The 21,318-nt window shown below is 39.0% G+C and overlaps 1 protein-coding gene and 1 pseudogene across 1 annotated transcript in view; one reads left to right on the forward strand and one right to left on the reverse strand.

The window, feature by feature from the left end:
• Nucleotides 1–21,318, reverse strand: part of Myh15 (myosin, heavy chain 15) — a 141,357-nt gene that overhangs the window by 47,799 nt on the left and 72,240 nt on the right. The window contains exons 22-27 of the mRNA NM_001446751.1: nt 20,913–21,168; nt 15,394–15,636; nt 14,224–14,400; nt 10,819–10,964; nt 8,996–9,086; nt 6,586–6,975 (exon numbers count right to left, since the gene is read on the reverse strand). Coding sequence (NP_001433680.1) covers nt 6,586–6,975; nt 8,996–9,086; nt 10,819–10,964; nt 14,224–14,400; nt 15,394–15,636; nt 20,913–21,168 — 1,303 coding nt within the window. The remainder of the gene's footprint in view (nt 1–6,585; nt 6,976–8,995; nt 9,087–10,818; nt 10,965–14,223; nt 14,401–15,393; nt 15,637–20,912; nt 21,169–21,318) is intronic.
• LOC120095735 (small nucleolar RNA SNORA44) lies at nt 4,240–4,347 on the forward strand (annotated as a pseudogene).

Genomic DNA, 21,318 nt, shown 5'->3' on the forward strand with positions numbered 1-21,318 from the left:
AGTTGCAAAAGAAGGGTTAGTCTTGGCATAGAAGGGCCACAATAAATCAGCTACATAGGAAGGATGGCAATGCTTTCTGCAAGACCTATATGACTTCTGCTTCTGGAGTAAAGACCACAGCCAGCATCAGGAAAATGTATATTTTAAATTAAGCACCTTGAAAAGCCCAAAGCTTCTTGGTCCTCAAATCCAACTCCCTGGATTCTCAGAGCCTCTCTAGAATTCTACAGTCTTCTAGAAAAGGCAGCATGTCACACGGCAATGTAGTGTCAGATATAATGATATAATGATACTGTATTAAATATTCATCTGTCTCTTCCAATAAGCTGTGTTTCTTGGGGATAAATGTTCTGCTCATTCTTAGATTATTGATTTCCTAGAATAAAACTTAACTGCATTAGAGGAGAAAAGGCAAGAAAAAAAGGATGGATAGGAAGGGGAAGGGCATAGAAGAAAATCTAGTAGGGTGAGCAGGGTTAAGAGAAGAACCTGGACAGATCTGAGCTTCAATAGCTCAGTACATCCATGTAAAGACCTGTACCCTCTCATCAAGAGGGCTGAGGCTCAAGACAATGCTGCTAACATTGCAGTTTCGAACTCTAACTTCTCTGAATTCGCTTTTCATGCTCAGTCAAAGGAATACATCAGCCTTTCTACTCCTCCCTGATATAAGTAACAAGTCTAATCACATCCAGGCACCATGTTCTTGTCACATTCTGGAAACTCACGCAAGTCATTTCAATTCTCAAGACCCTCAGAGAGGAGTAAATGCAAGATCGAAGTGTGGTGACTACCTCAGAAGTAACTGCAGCTTACACTCTCATGCTTTATATGATTAAAAATGATAAACTATGTTGGTGTGCTCTATGGTTCTATACACTTTAAATGGTGGGGTTTTGTTGTTCTTTTGTTTTATTTTGTTTTGTGAAACTCTTCTGCCTTACCTACTGACGACAGTAAATAACAGCAAAAATAGCTGGAGTAGAAGTTAAATAAAGTAATGTACAGTAAAGTTCAATAGCCTCTTTATATTATGTTAAATTTCAATCTGTAACAATCACAGAAATGCATTATCTCTCTAAAGAGAGAGGACTGTAGAAATTAAATAAGGAGATGAGAGATGATTTACTCTGGCATTTGAGGAAACCCCGAGACGCAGGGAGGTGGTGAAAGATGACGGTAAACTTGAGGGTTGCAATGTTAGCTTAGTTGTTATGAACTACTAATGGTTAAGACCAGCCAAATCTCGAGGCGCCCAAAAAACAGTGGGAAACTTCTGAGCCAACAAAACCCTTAGACATTTGTAGCTGGAGCTTCTGTTTTGTTGGAGATTGCTCTCTTTAAGCTTATGCTAAGGAGTAGTCTAAGCTTCCCACAACCAATTACTAGCGTGTACCCTCTTATACCTCCAAATGTATACCTAGCATAAAATAGGTACTTAACACATGCCTAAACATTTAAACTATTGTAGAGCTTAGTAAGAGGTTGACTAGTATATCTACTGGTCATATTTAAACTTTCCTCATAAAATAGATTCCAAGTATTGGTTTTATTACAATGATAGAATATCATCCCCAGATTAGCAAAGACAAAGAAGCAGGAAGAAGAGGAGCAGGAGGAGGAGGAGGGGGAGAGAGGGGAGGGGAGGGAAGAGGAGGAGGAGGGAGAGGAGGAGGAGGAGGAGAATTCCAGCACATGCCTATTGGGGGGCTGACAGAGAATACCATAAAGTTCCAGCTTATGGATACTCTACAGTATCTACACAGGCTTGTTGGTAATTGGTAAGCCAAGTCTGGTAGAGAATCAATGACCAGATTCTCATACAATACCACCAGCATAAGGGTAGCCACAGCATTAATGTTAAATGCCAGATGTGTTTAATTATCCACACACCACAAACAATGAAAGAAGATGGAATCATGATTAATGTAACCATTTGGGGGTCACCTGCTATTACAAAATGTCTTTTAAATGTGGAACATTTTCCTCTCATATTCAAAAGTGATTTTGATAATTACAGTTGGTGCATTGTTTCTTTCCTCACGATATCCCTCAGAAGTTGAAGACGGCTTTATTTTATGAAAAAAAAAACAGTATCCCAGAGGCTTAATATCCTGCCCACATTCAGAAGGGTAAGTGTCAGATTTGAACTAAAATCGTCTGTGTGAATATAATTAGAAAGAAAACATAAAATATTGAATTCTTAGGCATCTATCATATGAAGAACTAATCATAAAGGCGATGTTAAATATTAAATCACTAGATGTACTAATTGATACAGGCTGTCCAAAGTCTGGGTCACTTAGAAGACCAGATAAATGCTTTACCATATAAACTATTTTAAATCTCCAATGAGAAATTACTCTAACCAAATAAGGGACCAGGAAAGAAGCAGGTTCCAGAGAGAAAGAAGTGCCAAGGGAAACATCTGCTTCAGGAGGAGGTGGTGGATTTGGATTTATATGTGCTGATTTGTGAGAAATAAGATATTACTGAGTATGAAAGATATTATGCTTTTAAGAAGAGCATAGAGGGTTGTAAGATGCACTTCTGGTCATACCTTGAGGTATACTGCATTATATATCTGTCTTAAAGGAGTAAAAGATGACTTTATACATACATAGAATATACATACACATATATACACATATGCATATATACACATATATACACATATATATGCATATATACACAATACATATATATACATATACACACACACATATATATGTGTATGTATATATATATATATATATATATATATATATATATATAAATGAATAAATGATACCTCACTGGGAAAGGCAAGAAAATGAGCCACAGTGTGGTAGTGTTTTAGGAAACATCCTGTGATGACATATTGCTGAGCTGTACCTACTTGCAAGTTATCAACCCACCTGGGAAGACAAAAACCTGTTTCCTTTAGGCACAGCTTCACATGCTGGGTACCTGTGAGTAGTGTGGTATTTTAATTAATAAAGCGCTTTATAATCAGGATTTGCAATAGACCGTATGGATGTGTATCTAATAGTTGCCTGCACAGAAATATATCTTGCAAAAGAATTACAGCTTGAAAAGAACTTCAATTAAAACCTAAAGACAAATAATACATTTTGATTTGGAGAAAGAAGAAGCTAATGGGACGCACGTTCATCTTAATTCTCCTTTTCTCCCCCCATGCAATCGCATTAGGGTCTCTTTATTCAAGCTGGAGCTTGAGCCGCGACACTGTCTCTGATGCAGGAGAACGGGAGGGAACAGTTTCAGGAAAGCATTTATAGAGGCAAGAAGGGGGTGGTACACATCTCATTGCGGATGCATTATGGCCTTTAACATAATTGGCTGGTGCTGGGAGCCAAACCATAAACTTCACTTCTGCTTTTCTCCTGATTGGTGGTTGCTAGGAAGTGAAGTGTCAGGGGCGGGCTTGTTGGGAAATAACCTGGAAACTGGTGCTAGACATAGATCTTGTTGAAGGGTAGCCCGGATCTGGTGCTGTGTGAGAATTTTTTATCACATCTCAATTGCCCCGGGGCTCTCTATCGGAATTTGAAAATGCTTTAGCCTCCTTTGAGCAATGCCAGTCTTTCTATTATAACTTAGGAAAACAACTCAGATAAAAGTTCAGCATAATATTTATGCCTTTAAGAGTGAACACAATTTAAATTGTGTATGTACATGTATGTGTGAGTGTGTGTACATGCATGTGTGTACATGCATGTGTGTGTGTACATGCCTGTGTGCACACATAGGCACAACTGCCACAGAAGTCATCTGGAGGTCAGAGAACAGCTTGCCGGCGTCAGTTCTCTTCTTCCAGTATGTGGGCCCCAGAGACTGTACTCAAGTCACCAGGATTGGCAGCAAGCACCTTTACCTAGAGAGCCATTTTGTCAGCCCCAGAATCAATATGTATTATCAAAACTAGTCAAAGCATCAAAAGAATGTGGCCATGTGCTTGTGTGCATCTAATTAGGAGATGAAGCCAATCTCTTCTGCCTAAATGTGACACTTTGAGCAAAAGGCATATGTGGATGCTAATGCCAGCGACTGCAGAGAGTGTACAAATCATTGTAAATATGAACAAAATAAGACTTAGTTTCACGCAAGGCTACTGAGGCAGGAGTGGGGGAGCACCCTCATAGAGGCAGCAGGGAGGGAAGAGGGCCTAGTGGAGGGGAAACTGAAGGGGAATAACATTTGAAATTAAAAAAAAAAGACTTAGTTTCTGCTTTAGAGAAGCTTTTCTTTAAGAATGTTTAAAAACTGCATGCCAGAGTAACGGAGAGACTTTGACAGCCCAGGTTATCACAGTGCCTGCTGTTGCCACTCAGCTCTCCTATATGTTTTTCCACTGGAGTTATGAGCTGCCTGTCCTTCTGTCCTGTGGTATTCAAAACAAACTTTCCTTCTGCAGTGTGCACTTGGGGGCGGTTCTTGGAAGAGTGAGGAGACAGCCTGTCAGCCTCTGCTCATTAACCTAAGGACCATGTGACCAGTGAGGTGGCCATCTTGTGATTTGGTCTGCATTATTTGTTGGAAAAATGCCACAAGAAGATCACACTGGGATTTAGAAGTTTCTGGCTAATACTTAGCCAGGTAGCCTTTTGTGGCCAGATTGGTCTACAAAGAGAAACAGCATTTTGGAAAAGTGAAATAGCTTTGTAACCTAACATGCAATTGGTTCAATAAAGACTTCAAATTTCTAAAAAAAAAAAAAAAAAAAAAAAAAAAAAAAAAAAAAAAAAAAGAATGTTTAAAAAACTTTGAATTACAACAGTGCAGGAAAGATTCCCAAAGTGCGACTAGATTTCTAGAACAGGGAAGATTTTAAAACAGAAAAAAGAATTTGAGTATTCCAGAGAAGAAATTAATGTAGAAAAACTGATGGCTGGGTGAGGTGGCACACACTTTTAATCAAAGTACTTGGGAGGCTGAGGCAGGTGGATCCCTATGAGTTCAAGGCCTGGTCTACATAGTGAGTAAATGAGTTTCAGGCCAGCCAGTTACATGATGAGAGCCCATCTCAAAACAAAATGAAAACAAAATAAAGAGGGAGAGAGGGAGAAGAAGAGGGAGAGAGAGAATATGATGAGAAAAGTGATACTTTGGTGAAAGACAAACCTTTATATTTAAATGAAAATAACTCAAATTAGTGAAATCTAGAACTGGTGGCAACGGAGTCCATGTTTTACTCTGAAAGCAGATAGGTGGTGTTCATCTGTCAGTGGAGGTATAATTCCGTAAATTCATAGTTTAGAAAAGAATGATATAGATACTGTATAGGATGGATTGGAATAGTAAAATATTAAAACAAAAACAATAATTTAGGGAACCAAAATAGTCCAGCTGCAAGGTAAGAGAGACCAACGTGAGAATGGGGCAGGGGTGGGGGTGGGGCAGAAAGACAATGAAGCGTTGACTTGTTGCAGTCATGACATGGAAAACAAAGAAGGCAGAAGAAGCAAGCGATTGAGGCACAGAGCCAGGCTGGTTGGAAGAACTGGATGCCGGAGGCAGAAATGCACAAAGGGAATGAACGCCCTACTGCAGGTGAAGGTGGTGGGCTTGGTTTTACACGTGCCGATTTGTTGAAAATAAGGCCATTAGGGATCTTTGAGAGAACCACTTAAGAGAACACTTCCAGAAAAGGCTGGGGAAATAAAGTTAGGTCGAAGGGATGTACGGAATGAGCAGGTGATTAGCTGTACACACATCCCACTTGGAGAGAAAAAATAGCATGAATGTTTTATTGCAATTTGAGTTGCAACCAGCAGTTATCTGATCTTTTCAGCGGCTTCTAAAGATGAACAAATTCTTCATTTGTTTATATATTTGCTAGCTTTCAGGAACCATCGTGTTCATGAATATAAGCATATTTCATTGTATGACCAATTAGAATAGCTATTACATTGCCCTCATATTTGTTGCTTCATCTACAAGTCCAGAAATGTGAAGACCTCCAGTGCCAAGCAGTTCAAAGAGGAAGCCTATATTGCATATTGGACTTCAGGACTCACTGCTGGGGGATATTCTGAGTGCCTGTTGCCTGCATGCCAATGCTTTTCTCTCCTGCCATCCCATATGTGGCTCAGACCAACAATTCAACATGCACTCTTTGATGACATCCACACGTTATTAACTATATAGGACCACAATACAAGAACTATGCGAATGTTGATATATCCCACCTTAAATTAAAAGTGTGTTTTGAAGAGCTTTGAAGTTCAGACAGGACAGTAGGAGCTTTGCTACAGCTGAAAATTTTGATTCTCTATAATTTGGAATGGCTAGGAGAGTTGCCCGGGCAACCATGACTTCAGGCCAGTTGCAATTTCAAAGCCCTTCTGAGCTACAGTCCATTCTAGGCAACTTGACGAGACCCTGTCTCAAAGTTTAGCTATCCCAAGGTGGCTGGGGCTATCATCCTGTGAAGCAGGCATGTTTAATCCCTTCAATACTGCGAAGGAAAAACTTACACTATCCATTAGTAAACATTTTCAATTAATCTGATTTTTCTCTGCCTTTCCCTCCTCTGCTACTTCCGTGTCGCGATGTCTGTAAGGAAAGTTTAGACGTGTCTACCTTAGCTCTGGCCATCTGATCAACACGTGTCAGGAGGTCATCCACTTGAAGCTGCAGGTCACTCTTCTCTTGATCGAGCACTTGCCTGACCTGCTGTAAATGTTCTACCTGGCCCTCAAGCTCAGCCACGTTCTCTGCATGTCTCCTTTTCAGAGAGACAGAAGTTGCCTCAAAGTGTCGTGTGGTCTCTTCCATGTCATGGCGAAGCTTCTGAAATCTTGCTTCCTGTTGCCTAGTTATCTCCATCTGAGCCAAACTGGTCCCCCCTGCCTCCTCCAGCCTCTCATTCAAATCTTCTAGGTCTTGAGCGAGGTCACCTCTCTCTCTTTCCACCTTGGCTCTAATGGTCCTTTCGCTTTCCAGCTCCTCCTTCAAATTTAATATTTGAGTCTGGGGGAATAAATAATGTTGACATGTAATAATTACTTGTAACATATTTCTATGTGCAACAAGGTTATCACATTAATTTTTGTCTCATCTTAAAAAGCAAACATGACATTTTTCATTGCTAATTTATAACTAAAGGAAATTGAACACCTTGAAATGAAGTGATTTTTCTCCAAATCAATACAAGGAGCATAATTACATTTTTAGTACTTCCAGATTCCCCCGGCCTTACATTATAGCCAGCATCATTAAATTATGCACATGGAGGAAGATTCTTACTAAAAGAGCCCCCCTCAAAAAAGAAAGGTGCGGTAGGTATGTGAGAAGGATCTGGAAGGATTTGGAGGAAGGGAAACTGTGAGGAAAATATATTGGATAAACAAAATCTATTTTCAATAAAAAAGAAACAGGTTTCTCATAAAAAGAAACATTTTAAAGGAACTTCTTTCATATGCCAAGAACAAATTTTAAAGGTAGCTTACAAATATATAACATAGTGACTCATGTATGCAAAAAAAATGTTTCCATCTGCAATTTGTTTAACCATCTTAATAACTAAAGATTTCAAAATTCTGACCACAGAATAAACACCCATTTAAGCAACTTGCCCTTAAGAAACAGCATCTACTCAACCCTACACACATGTCAGGCCAAGTTACTCCATTGTCTTCTTAGTTTTCAGATTCCAAGTAGTAGATTCTCAGTGATGAATTAGAATTGGTGAAGGAATGGGAACTACTAAAGTGAAGGGACAGTGGTCTCAGTGGTCTAAGATACTATTATAGACAGGGGTATTAGTAAACAAAAGTACTGATAAATTTCTCAGAACTCTGGACCTTCTAGTGCAGTGGTAAAACGTTCTGGAAACAATCATAGAGCCAGTGTATCCAGTGCAGTGATGTACATTAATAATGTCTTGGGTAATTAGGTTCAGGTTAGTGGAGAAGATTATTTAGAAAATGTTTTTCTTTACATTAAATAAAGTGGCTTAGAGAAAGCTATTTCTCTAGGTCATACCAGCTAACTAATTTACCAGTTTTGTATCCAAGGTGTCTCCTGGGAAGTACTTAAAAAGCTTTAATTTCTACCTACAAGTAAATGCAGCTCCTGTTAAGTGGTTATTGAATTTGAAATATCTCAAAAAATACTGTGCTTGGCTCAAAACCATCAGAAGCATTTCTTTATAAATAAACTTCAGAGAGTCGTTAAGGTACAAAAATGTTTCTTTTGGATGAATTGACAGTTTTATTTTATTTTGGGTAAAGTTAAGTGTCATTTGAAGATATGCCCAGAAATTATGATTCTTGGTGCTTAATGTTGTTTCTGAAAATACAGCATATTCACAATGAGAATGGTTTTCTTATCAGGCTCAAAATATCCCAGATGATAAGAAGCAAAGGAAGCATTATTGAGATGTTAATGCGACATAAAAACATTTATATGGATATATATGTAACATCATAGACGCATATGTGTATAGCCATAACAGTGTTTTTTAATTGCCTTATAACATGGTGATGTAGTGTAAAATAACCACTTCGTCTAAAACTTCCAAATTGCTATCCATTATCAAATAATGCTTTTGGTTTATGAATAGCTACAGAATCTACTGAATTTTAAATTAATTGCTTTCTAACCATAAAAGTTAAAACACTAAACTAATGGCACAATGGGTCATCTACTGTTTTTCTCATGTAAATATCTTGTTGGATTTAATAATTTGAACTCAATGGTGTTAAGATTAATGTGTTAAAAATTATGTGGTTGGAATTTAGCACAAAGTATAGTCCATAACAAAAGTTCAAAGAACAACCTACTTGTTATTATTCCTAGTAGAAAGGAATTTAAGCTTAAAAGGTAATTATCCCTGCAGGGTCATACATTGGTAGGATTCCACTTGCCTTCTTAATTGCTACTCTTTACTCCCTCTGTCTATAGCTGGCTAAGGGTATGGGTTGTGGAGTGCCAGCATTCATGGATCTAAATGCTGGTGTATGTACAGAGATGTCTTATAACTGGTTACCTGGAGCTCTTTCACCGTCTTCTGAAGCTGAGACACCAGGTTCTTCTCATTCTCCACTTTTGAATTCATCTGACCCATTTCAAATTCTTTCCTGTTTCAAGAAGTGTGACAAAGGTAATCTGTCAGAATAATAATATATATTTATATACTTTAAAATTATGAAATAACATACGAGTTCCTGGTGTAAAACTCTAACCATTACATCTACAACTGAAGTCTTCATGAGTATTACATAGATCCTGGGCTCTTTCTACAAACCGTGATCACATGTTTCATGTGTATCTTTCTGAACTTTTTTCTGGGTACTCAACAAATGTGTGTGTGTGTGTGTGTGTGTGTGTGTGTGTACGTGTTCACACATATGCACACGCACATGCGTGCACACATCTGTGTAATACTAGAAATACTTTCCTTTTCTTTACTGTAGAATCTGTAATATTGAATGAATTTTATGTACAAATATATAGCATAACCAGAGCTACATAATGTAAGGGACATGCTTCTACATGGTCCTTCACAGGGATTGCTTTATAAGTTTATGACACAAATTAAACATTTTCAAACTCTGGCCTACAGCCTACAAAGGCACAGAGCATAATCTTCACTTTGCCAAACTGACATAATTCTCAACACTGACAGCAAAGAGAACCCTGTCATCATCTTCTAGCATACTGTTTAATTAAACTCTTAAGGTTATCCCAGACACATGTCAAGTGTAATAAATTAGGAATAAAGAATTAGTCAGGTTTCACCAAGAGCAGGCTTGAGATCAAGGCACACATGCAAACAAAGCCAGAAACTCAAGCTGCTTGCCTGACTATTTTTCAAACTATGGACCCCAATTTTGATATGTTCTCTATCTATGTCTAACTATGTTTGATAGATTCTTTAACCTTGTATTTTAAACTTGCCTTTTCCCTCTTCTTTGGTAGAATCTAAAACTTTAAGAGAATCTAAAACTTTAAGCATTATCCAAAAAAAAAAAAAAAAGGCTAGGAAACAAAAGATACAAAGTGTTAAAATATATTTCACCAACCAACAGATATAAACAGGAAGCCATTTTCTCATCAGTTCCATGTGGCACAAAGAATTCAAGGGAACTTAGCGAAATTTTCCATAATTTTTATCACTTCATGTAATTACAATTTTAGGTTTTAAGAATCAATATTTACATATTTTACAAATAAAGACCCAACAAAATAATAATGAAGGTGTATAAGACAAAGAAAGGTGATATTATTTAAGTGACCACACAGCTTTCTAGACTTCACATGACGGTTAGGATTTTGGCATGTTCATGTTACCACTGGCCTTATCACAAGTAAAAGAAACCAACCACTTTTTGTAGACCTGGATAGCCATAATTCACCTCTCATATACCTTATACCTTTCAAAATTCTCATCGTCTAGGTGGATTCTTTCTGTTATATCTTCTTTTTAAATTTTTTATTAGACATATTTCTTTACTTACATCTCAAAGGTTATTCCCCTTCCTGGTTTCCTGTCCATAAGCCCCCATCCCCTCCCCTACCCCTACCCCTCCCCCATACAGGCATTCCCCCGTATACATTCTCCTTATTGCTCCCCCATATTCCCCTGCACTGTTATATCTTATAGATTATGTCTTTACTCTATTTTTGCTACTGTATAATAGAGCCCATCAAATAAAAACACTCCACTTTGCAAGCTTCTAGTCACTGTCTTGGGTCTTGAGATATCTGGCTCTGACCTAGAAACCTGTTGCTAAAGGAAATGAGAGCCCTGTTCCTCCCAGTGTTGAGATTTTTCCAGAATCCCTTGGTAGTTAGTTGAAAGGTGCTCACTTCCTCAGCTGCTCTATCAGCTGTTGCCGGCTGCTCTCCAGGTTCTCAGCACCCTCCTGGTTCAGCTTTAACTCGCCCTCCAGCTTGTGCTTCTCCCTCTCACACTTCATTCTGGCTTTCCTCTCCCGTTCAAGGTCTCCTTCCAACTGACAGAAAGAAAGACTGTTTAATCAAATGGAAGGCAGAGTTTATATTTATTGCAGGTGTTAACATTAACCACATTCGGAAAAGCGGAAGAACAAATTTTGCAAATGGTGCATAGAAGCGTTTTGGGGGGTCCAAACAGGGCTCAGCGAAGTCTGCTGAGACAAATCTAAAGACCTGAGTTTGACCCCCAGGATCCATGTGCTAGAAAGAAAGAATCAACTCTCAAATTATAATCTGACATCTACTTGTGTACTATGCATTAATGTGCACCACCAGAACACAAAAATCAAATAAATCACTCAATCAGCCTCATTTTAAAAGGTTAAGGAGTTAAGTAAAAATTACACACATCAGTAGGTTACAAAGAAAATTGAGAAATCAATAATGGGTGAAAGCTCTACAGACTATAGATAAGGTCCATCCTAGAATGGCAACCAATAGTGAGTGGCCAGTTTGCCCATTTGATTGCTTCCTGTGAAAGGTATCTCACATTTTCACCTGTAGGTTCACTTCCTAGATGGATAAGTCCCATTTAGTCACAGGTGCGTCTTCAAAACCCAAATGTTCTGCTTTCTAGAGCTACAGCAAGCAGTGGGTCTCTGTGTAAGTATCCATGAGTATTCGCAGCCTAAGACTCATATAGCAAGATACTTTCCCCACCTCCTTTTATACTTCCTGCCTTCATTTAGTCTATAGCATTTGTCATATTCTGACATTCTACAAAACTTCTTGGCACATTCCAACTGTCTCGGTTCATGTCAATAACAGTGCTAGAAAAGCTGGTTTAATAGGAAGCTAGGAATCAAAGTACTATCCTCTGTTTGTTGGTAGGTTTTAACAGTTTCTCATAACTAGTAAAAATATGTGAAATTCAAGGTATGCTGAAAGGGCTGCTTCTTGAAGGTATGTGTTAAAATGAAAACTAAAAGTAGACAAATTACAGATGTTGTAAAAATAGATGTATGTGTTCCCTAGAATATGATAAAATCCTAAAGTCCAAAGTGATAGCAAAGGAGAAAAGGTCCTTTGGAGTATATAGTTCAAAAGGACAGAGCTCTGATAGAAAATATCTAAGTATAGTTCATCATAACTGACATCATGTAAGGACAAGGCAAAAAGAAGTAATTTCTGAACAATAGAGTATGTCTTCACCCGACGTAACATCGGCCTGTATTTTGATTTCAGAGCTCCGAGTCTCCAGAAGTGATCACTTCTGGAAACTGGTCACTGTTGTTGATGAGTTTGAAGTCTATGTAAGTGAACGAAAGCACCTGAAATGGACTGGGCTACCAAAGAGTATGCATGTGTTTGTCCTGTAATTTCTTACATTAAGGTTGTGTAAGACAGGGAAAACAGAAATAGAACAAAAAAACAAGTAACAAGTGATAGAGAAAAAGTAGATGAATGCAAAAGCCAAAGGATTCTTGTCAGCAGTTTTGTAGAAACCAATCTATACAAATTAGTGAGAGAATGGTTGCATATACTCTGTCATCGTGGGTAAAGGAAGAACTGTGGATATATACGTCACCCAGCAACTGATGAGAGCAGATCAAGAGACCCAAAGCCAAATATGGGGTGGAGCCAGCAGAACGTGGAAGAAGAGGGAGAGGAAGGATTGTAGGAGCCAAAGTAGATGAGAACATGACCCCCAGAAACAACTAAACAGGGTTCATAGATTCTCACAGAAACTAAAGCAACAAACGTTGACCCTCCATGGGTCTGAATTAGGTCTTCTGCATGTACCTTATGATTAACTTGGAGTTCCTGTGGGGCTCCAACAATGGAGTGAGGAATGTTTCTGATTACTTTGTTTGTGCTTAGGATCCTTTTCTTTCTTTTGGGCTGCCATGGCCAGCCACGATATGAGGATTTTGCCAATCTTATTGTCTCTTGTTAGGCCATGTCAGGTGGATATCCATGGGAGGACTGCTCTTTTTCTTTCTCCCTTCCTTTCAATGGAGGAGTTAATATGGGGCAGAGAGGATGTGTGTGGGGGAATAGAGGAAGGGGTAGCTGTAGCCAGGATGTAATATATGAGACAAAAATAAAAAATAAATTTAAAAAGCTGGCCTAAACTTCTAATTTTGTGGAGTACTTGGCAGAACACATCTCCTTTAGAGTCTGACAAGAATGTTTCAAGAATGTATCACAGAAGACTACTTGGACTTATAACCTTTTTTTATAGAAAATTCGCCTTAGCACACTCATGAAGACAACATGGTCTTTAACCAACCACCACTTTTACTAAACAAGTCCTCAGGCTGGAGAGGTGGCTTAGTGATTAAGAACATTTTCTATTCTTCCATAAGACTTGAGTTCAATTTACAACACCATGTGTGGTGGTTTAAATCCACCTGTAATTCTAGCTACAGGGGTTTGATACCATTTTCTGGTCCTTGGTGGAATCTACATAAATTTAGCATGCTCCACATAGACACACACACACACACAGACACACAGACACACACACACACACACACACAGACATACACACACATACACACACACACACACACACACACACACACACAATTAAACATAGTAAACTTCCCAAGAACCCTGGGGAAGAACCAATCAATGAAAGACATTACTTTTTATTAATTACTTCAATGTTTTTTCTCATTTTCCAGAAATTAAATGCTAAGCCTGCATTTAAGTATGCTTAACCTCACTCTGTGTGTGTGTATGTGTGTGTGTGTGTGTGTGTGTGTGTGTGTGTGTGTGTGTGTAAAATAAAACATCTATCATCTATGCATGGTGGCACATGACTTTAATCACAGCACTTGGAAGGCAGAGACAGATAGATCTCTGGGTTTGAGACTAACCTGGTCTATAGAATGAGTTTCTAGACATACTGGGTTATGAAAAAAAACAAAAAATAAACAAACAAATAATAGATAGAAAGAATAAAACAGTACTCTATTGGTAAATAATAAAAGGAGTTCATTGTGTTACTGAGTTTTCATGCAACTCTTAGGATAAATTAACTAAGTAACAATTAGAGATGCCTATGTATAAAGACAGACTGCTGACCAGCCCATTGCTGTTCACGCATATATGTAACATATGTATGGAGACAGAGAGACAGCCTACTTTTGATCACTACATGTATGTAACATATATAGAGAGACAGACAGACAGACAGCCTACTGCTGGTCACTGCACATATATAACATATGTATGGAAAGAGACAGACCACTGCTGATCAGTACACATATGTAACACATGTATGGAGACAGACAGGCCCCTGCTGCTCACCGCATCAACTTGTTGGCTGAGCTTCTGATTTACTTTGCTCACGTTGCTGAGTTTCTCCTCCTCTATGTGCAGATGCTCCTGGGTCTGCTGCTGGGCCTCCTGAGCAGCCTGCATGGCTCTGGTGAGTTTACTGACGTCCTCATGTAGAGAGTGCACCTCCTCAGTCAGGTTCCTCACCTGCAGGAAGACGGCAAATCTGGCTTCCTTAGAGCCAGCCCTGGAAAGCTGGTGTAGCACCAAGGACATCTCTCTCTCTCTCTCTCTCTCTCTCTCTCTCTCTCTCTCTCTCTCTCTCTCTCTCTCTCTCTCTCATATCTCAAAATACTCATGGAATATTTGATGTCATCAATACCATGTACAAATGTCTAAATTCAATTTTTCCCACAAAACTAAGTGAATCCTTAATCTACCATGATCAGGAAGTAGAATATTCTGATCACCAAACCACAACTTGTAAGCTATTTTTGGAGTTTATGTCTGTATAATAATGATATCATTAGTCATAATTTAAAGTTCTGTTGAGGATCTGGGGGAACATGAGCTGACACCTCATGCCTTGGTGTCCCCATAGTGTAGCAGTTCAAGAAAAGTTCCAGCAAACAGTACATGTGAAGGTAAAAGTTTGCTTCCCCAGTGGGAAGCAATACAAAACCGAATGTGGAATCATCTGCAAAGGACAGTTTCATCTTGGAGATTAGCTACTTGTCAAAGGTTTCACTCAGACTCCTCACTAATCAGTCCCCATGTGTAGACACACAAACTAAAGTCCATAGCTAAAGCGAAAAGCCAAAGTCTTTAACTGGAATTAAGGAGGTGGCTTCAAGGTCAGACTCAGAGTCATTGCTAAAGCTGGGGATTTAGAAATATCCCACATTACCTTTTAGCAAAGGCTACTCTTTTCATTCCCATTCCAAACGTGATGCTCAGAGACCCAATGAAAACAGTTCTCGCTATTGCATTTAGGTGCAATAATAATAGTTCATTCAGTACATTAAAGGGATCCCATGCATTCAAAGCAGAAGTCTGAGTAGGAACAATACAATTCATCAGACCCTTTCCTTTTTGATGATCTTGGATCCTATCACTATAAGTTTGCAGGCCACTGTGGTGATAAACAGGACACTTGTGGTTCCAAAGAATCAAGTCTTCCTAACACCACAGAATGAGTACCTTGTGCTCCGCGGCACACTTCGCCTTCTCTGACTTCGCCAATATTGCTTCCAGGTCATAGATTTCCTTCTTCAACTCAGAACATTCGTCTTCCAGTTTCCGGCCCCTGGCAGTCAGCTCAGAATTTATCTCCTCTTCTTCCTCCACCCGCCTGGAGAGCTCCTTGATTTTGGCTTCCAGTTCTATCTTGGATTTAATCAGTGATTCACACAGCTCTTCAGAATTTGCCAGGGTTTCTTGTTCCTGCCACCAGGGATGAGGAGAAAATTGTTGCCAGCAAATAGGAGTCATTCACTAGCTGGGCGACAGTGCTGCTTAACACAGTAAGGAGATAATTGCCTGCCCTCTGCCCAGGACTTTTCCCTACCTTTCATGGGCAGCTGAAATAACATTTCCAGATTCCTAACCCTGTTGTTGAAAAGTAGAGATGTTGTTTGTGTTTGGAAGAGGCTTTTAAATTTCAAGCCTATCTAGTAGAATAAGTGAGCTCTTCTAAGGCACTTAATAGAAACCTGGTGGCCTAAGAGAATCAGCATGCTTCCAAAAGCAAAAAGTATGCTATTTAAATCAAGTACCTAGAAGTACTGGTGTGGGCCCATTGACTGACAACTGCTTAGAATATTATGTAAGAGATATTGCACAATGTAATATTTATAACATTATAAATGCTCTGATGTATTTTGTTTAGTATACATTTCTATAAACTGGGCTAAGTAATACATTTTAATGCTTAGGTTAAATTTAGAACTCATAAATTTATTTACAAGTCATTAACTTTTACTATTAATTCCAACTAGAATTTCTGCTTCAGTGATTCTGCCAGCAGCGAATTTCACAAATTATGCACATAGAACATAAGTTCTGCTTATTTTTTTTATACTCTCAAATGTAGTCACCAAATACCACTGTTTTCTATTATTCCTATGTTGTATATCAAGTAAAGATGAAAGGCTGCTGGAAGGTTCTATGAATACTACTAGAGAAAGAAAGGTCATCTACAGTCTTGCCCAGCTGTAAGACCACTAAGAGTCACTGGTTTGGAAAGCTATAGCCAAACAGTACAACACTGGCACAAATACTATGTGAAAAACCAACCAGTTTCTGGTTGGATTTAAAGCCCATTCCACAAGATGTAACCCCTACCTGGTGTCATTAACTAGGCCAAACACCCGTTGCTGGCCAGATCATAGGCACCAAGGGAGAGCCTAGTACTGTTATTTTGCTAAATGAATATAGTCACAAACTTTCCCCTAAATTCTTTGTACCCATAAACTAATGCCCCTCTCGGCCTTCATCAGAGAAATTCCTTCTTGCTGTATGTGTTAATGCAGACACCTACAATTTGTAAGAGACTGAAGGGCTCATCTATAAATGGAACATCTTTATCACACTCCTCCCAAGGTTTAGGGATCATTATGGGAAAGAGGGAGAAACTATTGCAAGACACGGGAGGAGTAGATATCTGTTCTTGCGGAGGACCCACATTCAGTTTTCAGAGCCCAATGACAGCTCACAACTGGCTCTAACTCCAATACCAGGGGATCCAATGCTCTCGTCTTGACTTCATGAGCACCAGACATGCACGTGGTAAACATATATATATATGCACCACGTGCATGTTTTATATATATATATATATATATATCACTCATAACATATAATAAATTATAGATGAATAGGTAAATAACTAATCTGTTTAATGGGATACTGTGAAAGTAGTTGAGGATGAGAGCAAGCACATGGCAGCATTCCTCCATGCTTTTGGCTTTAGTTCTATCTTACCTTTACCTCCAGCCTTGACTCCCTTGCTGATGGGCTCTTTCCTCTAAGACACAATAAATTCTCTTTCCTTCCTCAAGTTGACTTGGCTCAATGTTTCATTATTGCCACAAAAAAGCAAACCAGAAGCAAGACTGGTATCTGGAGTTTGGTCTTGCTGCGATAGACCTGATCATGTTTTGGGGGAAAAGGATTATGGACAGAATTTGAAGCTCTGGGCCAGAAAGACTTCTGAGTACTCTGAAGAAAAAACCTTCACTCCTCCAAGTTGCTTTTGGTTGGTGTTTTTCACAGCAATAGAGATGTAAGCTAGGTAGGAGCTATTAGCTAGAACTTTAGGTAGAGTCTAATGAAAGACCCTTGGGTCACCAAAGCCATTCTCCTGAGAGCAATCAATAAGCCCATTTGTCTTTTATTTCACTGTTCTACTTGAGCTCCCTGATACTTTCACCCAACCCCCCCAGCAGAAGCCCAGAGGCAGTAGGTCTTCTGAGCATTGACTGGAACCCCTAAAACTAAGTTAAAAGAAACATTTTTCTATTCCTAAGTGAATTGTCTCAGGTATCTAAATATAGTTAAAGTAAGCCACTTCTACCATAAGCTTCATATTTCATCTTTAAACTTCCTATGCATCTTAACTGAAATGACAGTTTTGGAATTTATTAACTATTCATTTACAACACCCAAGTTACGTCAGTTAAGAAGATTAAAAAGCAGCATACAGATATAAATCTAGGTTTTTTTGAATTCTTTGTAACTCCTCTCTTGACAACTCCATCTAAACAAATAGGGCTCAAAGCAGACATATGGAGAGAGAGAAAATAATAAACTTAAAACTTTGCTGAAGATTCAAAGCATGGGGCCAATTTAGAAAGCATTACCAGGGTACTTAGTAAATGTCAAAACAAACAGAGAAGCTTCCAGTGTTTGGGAAATATTGAGAACATCTGGTCTTCCCATCTCAGGCTGACAAGAAGAACAGCTATTTTCTACTGTCCATCCAGTCTGTGAACGGACCCTAACACTCAACACTGAAAGAGGACAGTCAACTGACCATTACTTCTCCCTTCACTAAAGATAGGGGAGGGGTGCCTTGGCAATTTCATGGCGGTTTAGCAGATCGGAGAACTTTTCTTCTGTTCATATTCTCTCGCATGGAACCACTGTAAATTGGTACATTGTTGCCTTAGTTGTGTTGTAGTGTAAGTAATGGATTGAAAATACCTTTGTCCTTTTGTACCATTTTGTTTATCTGTACCTTTAAAAAATAAATGATGATAAAATATCTTATAGAGGTTTTAACATGTATTTTCAGTTATCACATGACCTCAAACAGACTCATGTGGTTTCTCTGGAATTTCCTTCCATATGTTTTCAGTGTCACCCACTATGGCCTTTAAAATGTTTCTCAACTCTGTGCTCACTACTCCCTTATACAGGCTCCCTTTTCCCCGAGTGTCACAGACCATTTTAGACCTCTAAGATAGGAACTGAAGGCTAGGTATGTGGTTTGGAAGAGTAATGTCTCTCATAGGCTCATGTGTTCAAACACTTGGTCCCTAGTTAATGGTGTTGTTTGGGAAGGCTGTGGAACCTTTAGGAAGCAAAAGTATGTCTAGAGACTTTGGGGGTTTAGTGTATGGCTTCCAGTTCCTGCCCTGCCTTTCTGCTTATAATGTGTGGATAAAATGTGATCAGCCAACATCCTGGGTCCTGAGATTGCCTCACGCTCCTATTTGCTTTCCCTGAAGTGATGAACTTTATTCCTCCCTGGAACTGTAAGCCAAAATGGACCTTTTCTCCCCCAGAGTTTCTCTTGGTCAGAGGTATTCTATCACAGCAATGGAAAAGTAGGTGATATATTAGGTCTCTTCTAAAACTGATACAAAGTGCCATTTTTTTTCTTAAAAGTACAGATCAACAAGTAGATTTGGAATGGGAACCAGGTATTCTTATTGTTAATAAAAGTGGCTGGCGTGCAATAAAGTTCTAGAATAACTGCTCTGCTTAATACACTTCAGAAATGTCAGTCTTGATGTAAAGTGTTACTTATGATATAGCCTATTGACTACATTGGCAAATAACATCCCCAAACAAAATAATAAATTGTCTCTTTCTGAAAGTAATTATTTACATTTGTTTTCAGTTAGTTTTGCGTTCAGTAGATTTAAGTAGCAAGAACTTCAAAATAAACTACACATAATTGTTTTCGAACCCAGGATTATTCAACCTAGTACCGTGTTTTGCAGAGAGCTTAATAAAAGTAAAATTGCATCCCTGCTCTTGAGGGTATTTGGGGTCATGGTAACCCAAAGGACTATAGAGAAAGAATGTGGGAGGGGACTGGAAATTGTATATATGTGTCAGATTAAATGTGAAGACTGGTGTGCCCAGAATGGGAATTTAGGAACTCAAGTGTACGTGTTACAGGAGCAGAAGAAACCTCAGCAGGAATGCGCATGGCCTCTTTCAGGCCCTGGCAAAATCAAGATCATATATTCAGGTTCTCTAGATTCACGTATCCTCTACTTAATTACAAAATCCGAGAATAAGGCCTTAGTATCTTCACTTCATTTTCTCCTCACGGCTGTGTTTGTTACTACATCAAGGTTGAGAAGGATCTTCAAAGAACTCAACTCATTAGTAATGACTGGGGCTATGGGGAGGAAGCAGGAAGAGAAAGTTGAGGAAATATGAGTTGTATTATGCAGAATATATATGTTAGGCTTCTGTGCGACCTACTAAAGTCCAATTTACTGACTTGCTAATGAGTCACTGTCAGTTAAGATCCAACAAGAGTAGGATGTGATGGTCATTTCTGTAACCTTGGACTCAGAAGGTCGATGTAGGAGGAATGCCATGAATTCAAGGCCAGCTTGTGTTGCATAGTAAGTTCCAGGTCAACCTGAGTCACTGAGTAAGAAAGACTCAGAATCAAAGATCTAGGTCTTCCTGGCCCCATATGATATTATGCACAAACACCCATTGGTAATTTGACATGTTTTCTTTTTCTTTTTTAAGATTTATTTACTTATTTTTATATGAGCATTACAGATGGTTGTGGGCCACCATGTGGTTGCTGGGATTTGAACTCAGGACCTCTGGAAGAGCAGTCAGTGCTCTTAACCACTGAGCCATCTCTCCAGCCCCAACATGTTTTCTTCTCTTCCTCTTTCTTCTTGTTTTTCATGTATTTATCAGTGTAGTAGACACATATATATGCATGCACATATACATACACATATGTGGAGGTCAGGAGCTAATATTACGTGCTAATTTCTGGATGGTTCTTTGTCTTAACAATTAAGGCAGGGTCTCTCAGCTGAACCAAGATATCATAAATCAGTTAAAATAACTAAACAATTTGCCAGAGGGATCTCCCAACTCAGTGTTCTGAATTTATTCTGAAGATACTGGTGGCCACTCCACTTGCTAAGCTTTTTCATAGGCTATAGGTGTATAAACCCCTGTCCTCACACTTGGGACAAGTGCTTTATCAACTGAGCCTCTCCCCAGCCCAGGTTTACTCGTTTTGTAAGATGTACTACCAATAAAACCACTTCGTTTTGATACAAATTTTTTGTTTATGTGTTTCCACGGTCTCTGTTTAAATAAGCACTTAACGGTGTTTTTAGAAAAGCTAGTGCATGCTTCTGATATTTTTCTTAAGTCAGCAGTGTGGATGGAACTACTTAGCCAAATTGAAAGCTAGCTATAAGGAAGGGGTGGGCAGCACTCACGGCCTGCAGCTGAAGAAGTAGATCATTCCTTTCTTGGACAAGGGAGACTTGCTTTGTTTTCAGCTCCTCCCTCTGGGATTCTGAAGTCTCCAAAGATTTTTGTAGCTGTGCACACTCCTCCTTCAGGCCAGCTATCTCTTCTCCAGCTCCTACAGACTTAGCAAGGGGCTTGACCTTAAAGAAGAGCCCCATCCAGGGCCAAGTCTTCACAGCAATGAAAGCTCTTATGTTCTCTTGGATCAAAGCAAGGGCATCCCTAGAGTATAATTGAAGAAAGAAAGAAAAAGTTAGGGCAGACTATAAAAAAAATAAGAATGAATGCCAATAAAATTATAAGTAAAATAGAAAATGCCACAAATGACCCCTCAAAAAACTTGTAAAGGGTTATAAAAGACTGCTGTGAACA

Source organism: Rattus norvegicus, chromosome 11, assembly GCF_021556685.1.
Source record: "Rattus norvegicus strain SHRSP/BbbUtx chromosome 11, alternate assembly SHRSP_T2T, whole genome shotgun sequence".
NCBI lineage: Eukaryota > Metazoa > Chordata > Mammalia > Rodentia > Muridae > Rattus > Rattus norvegicus.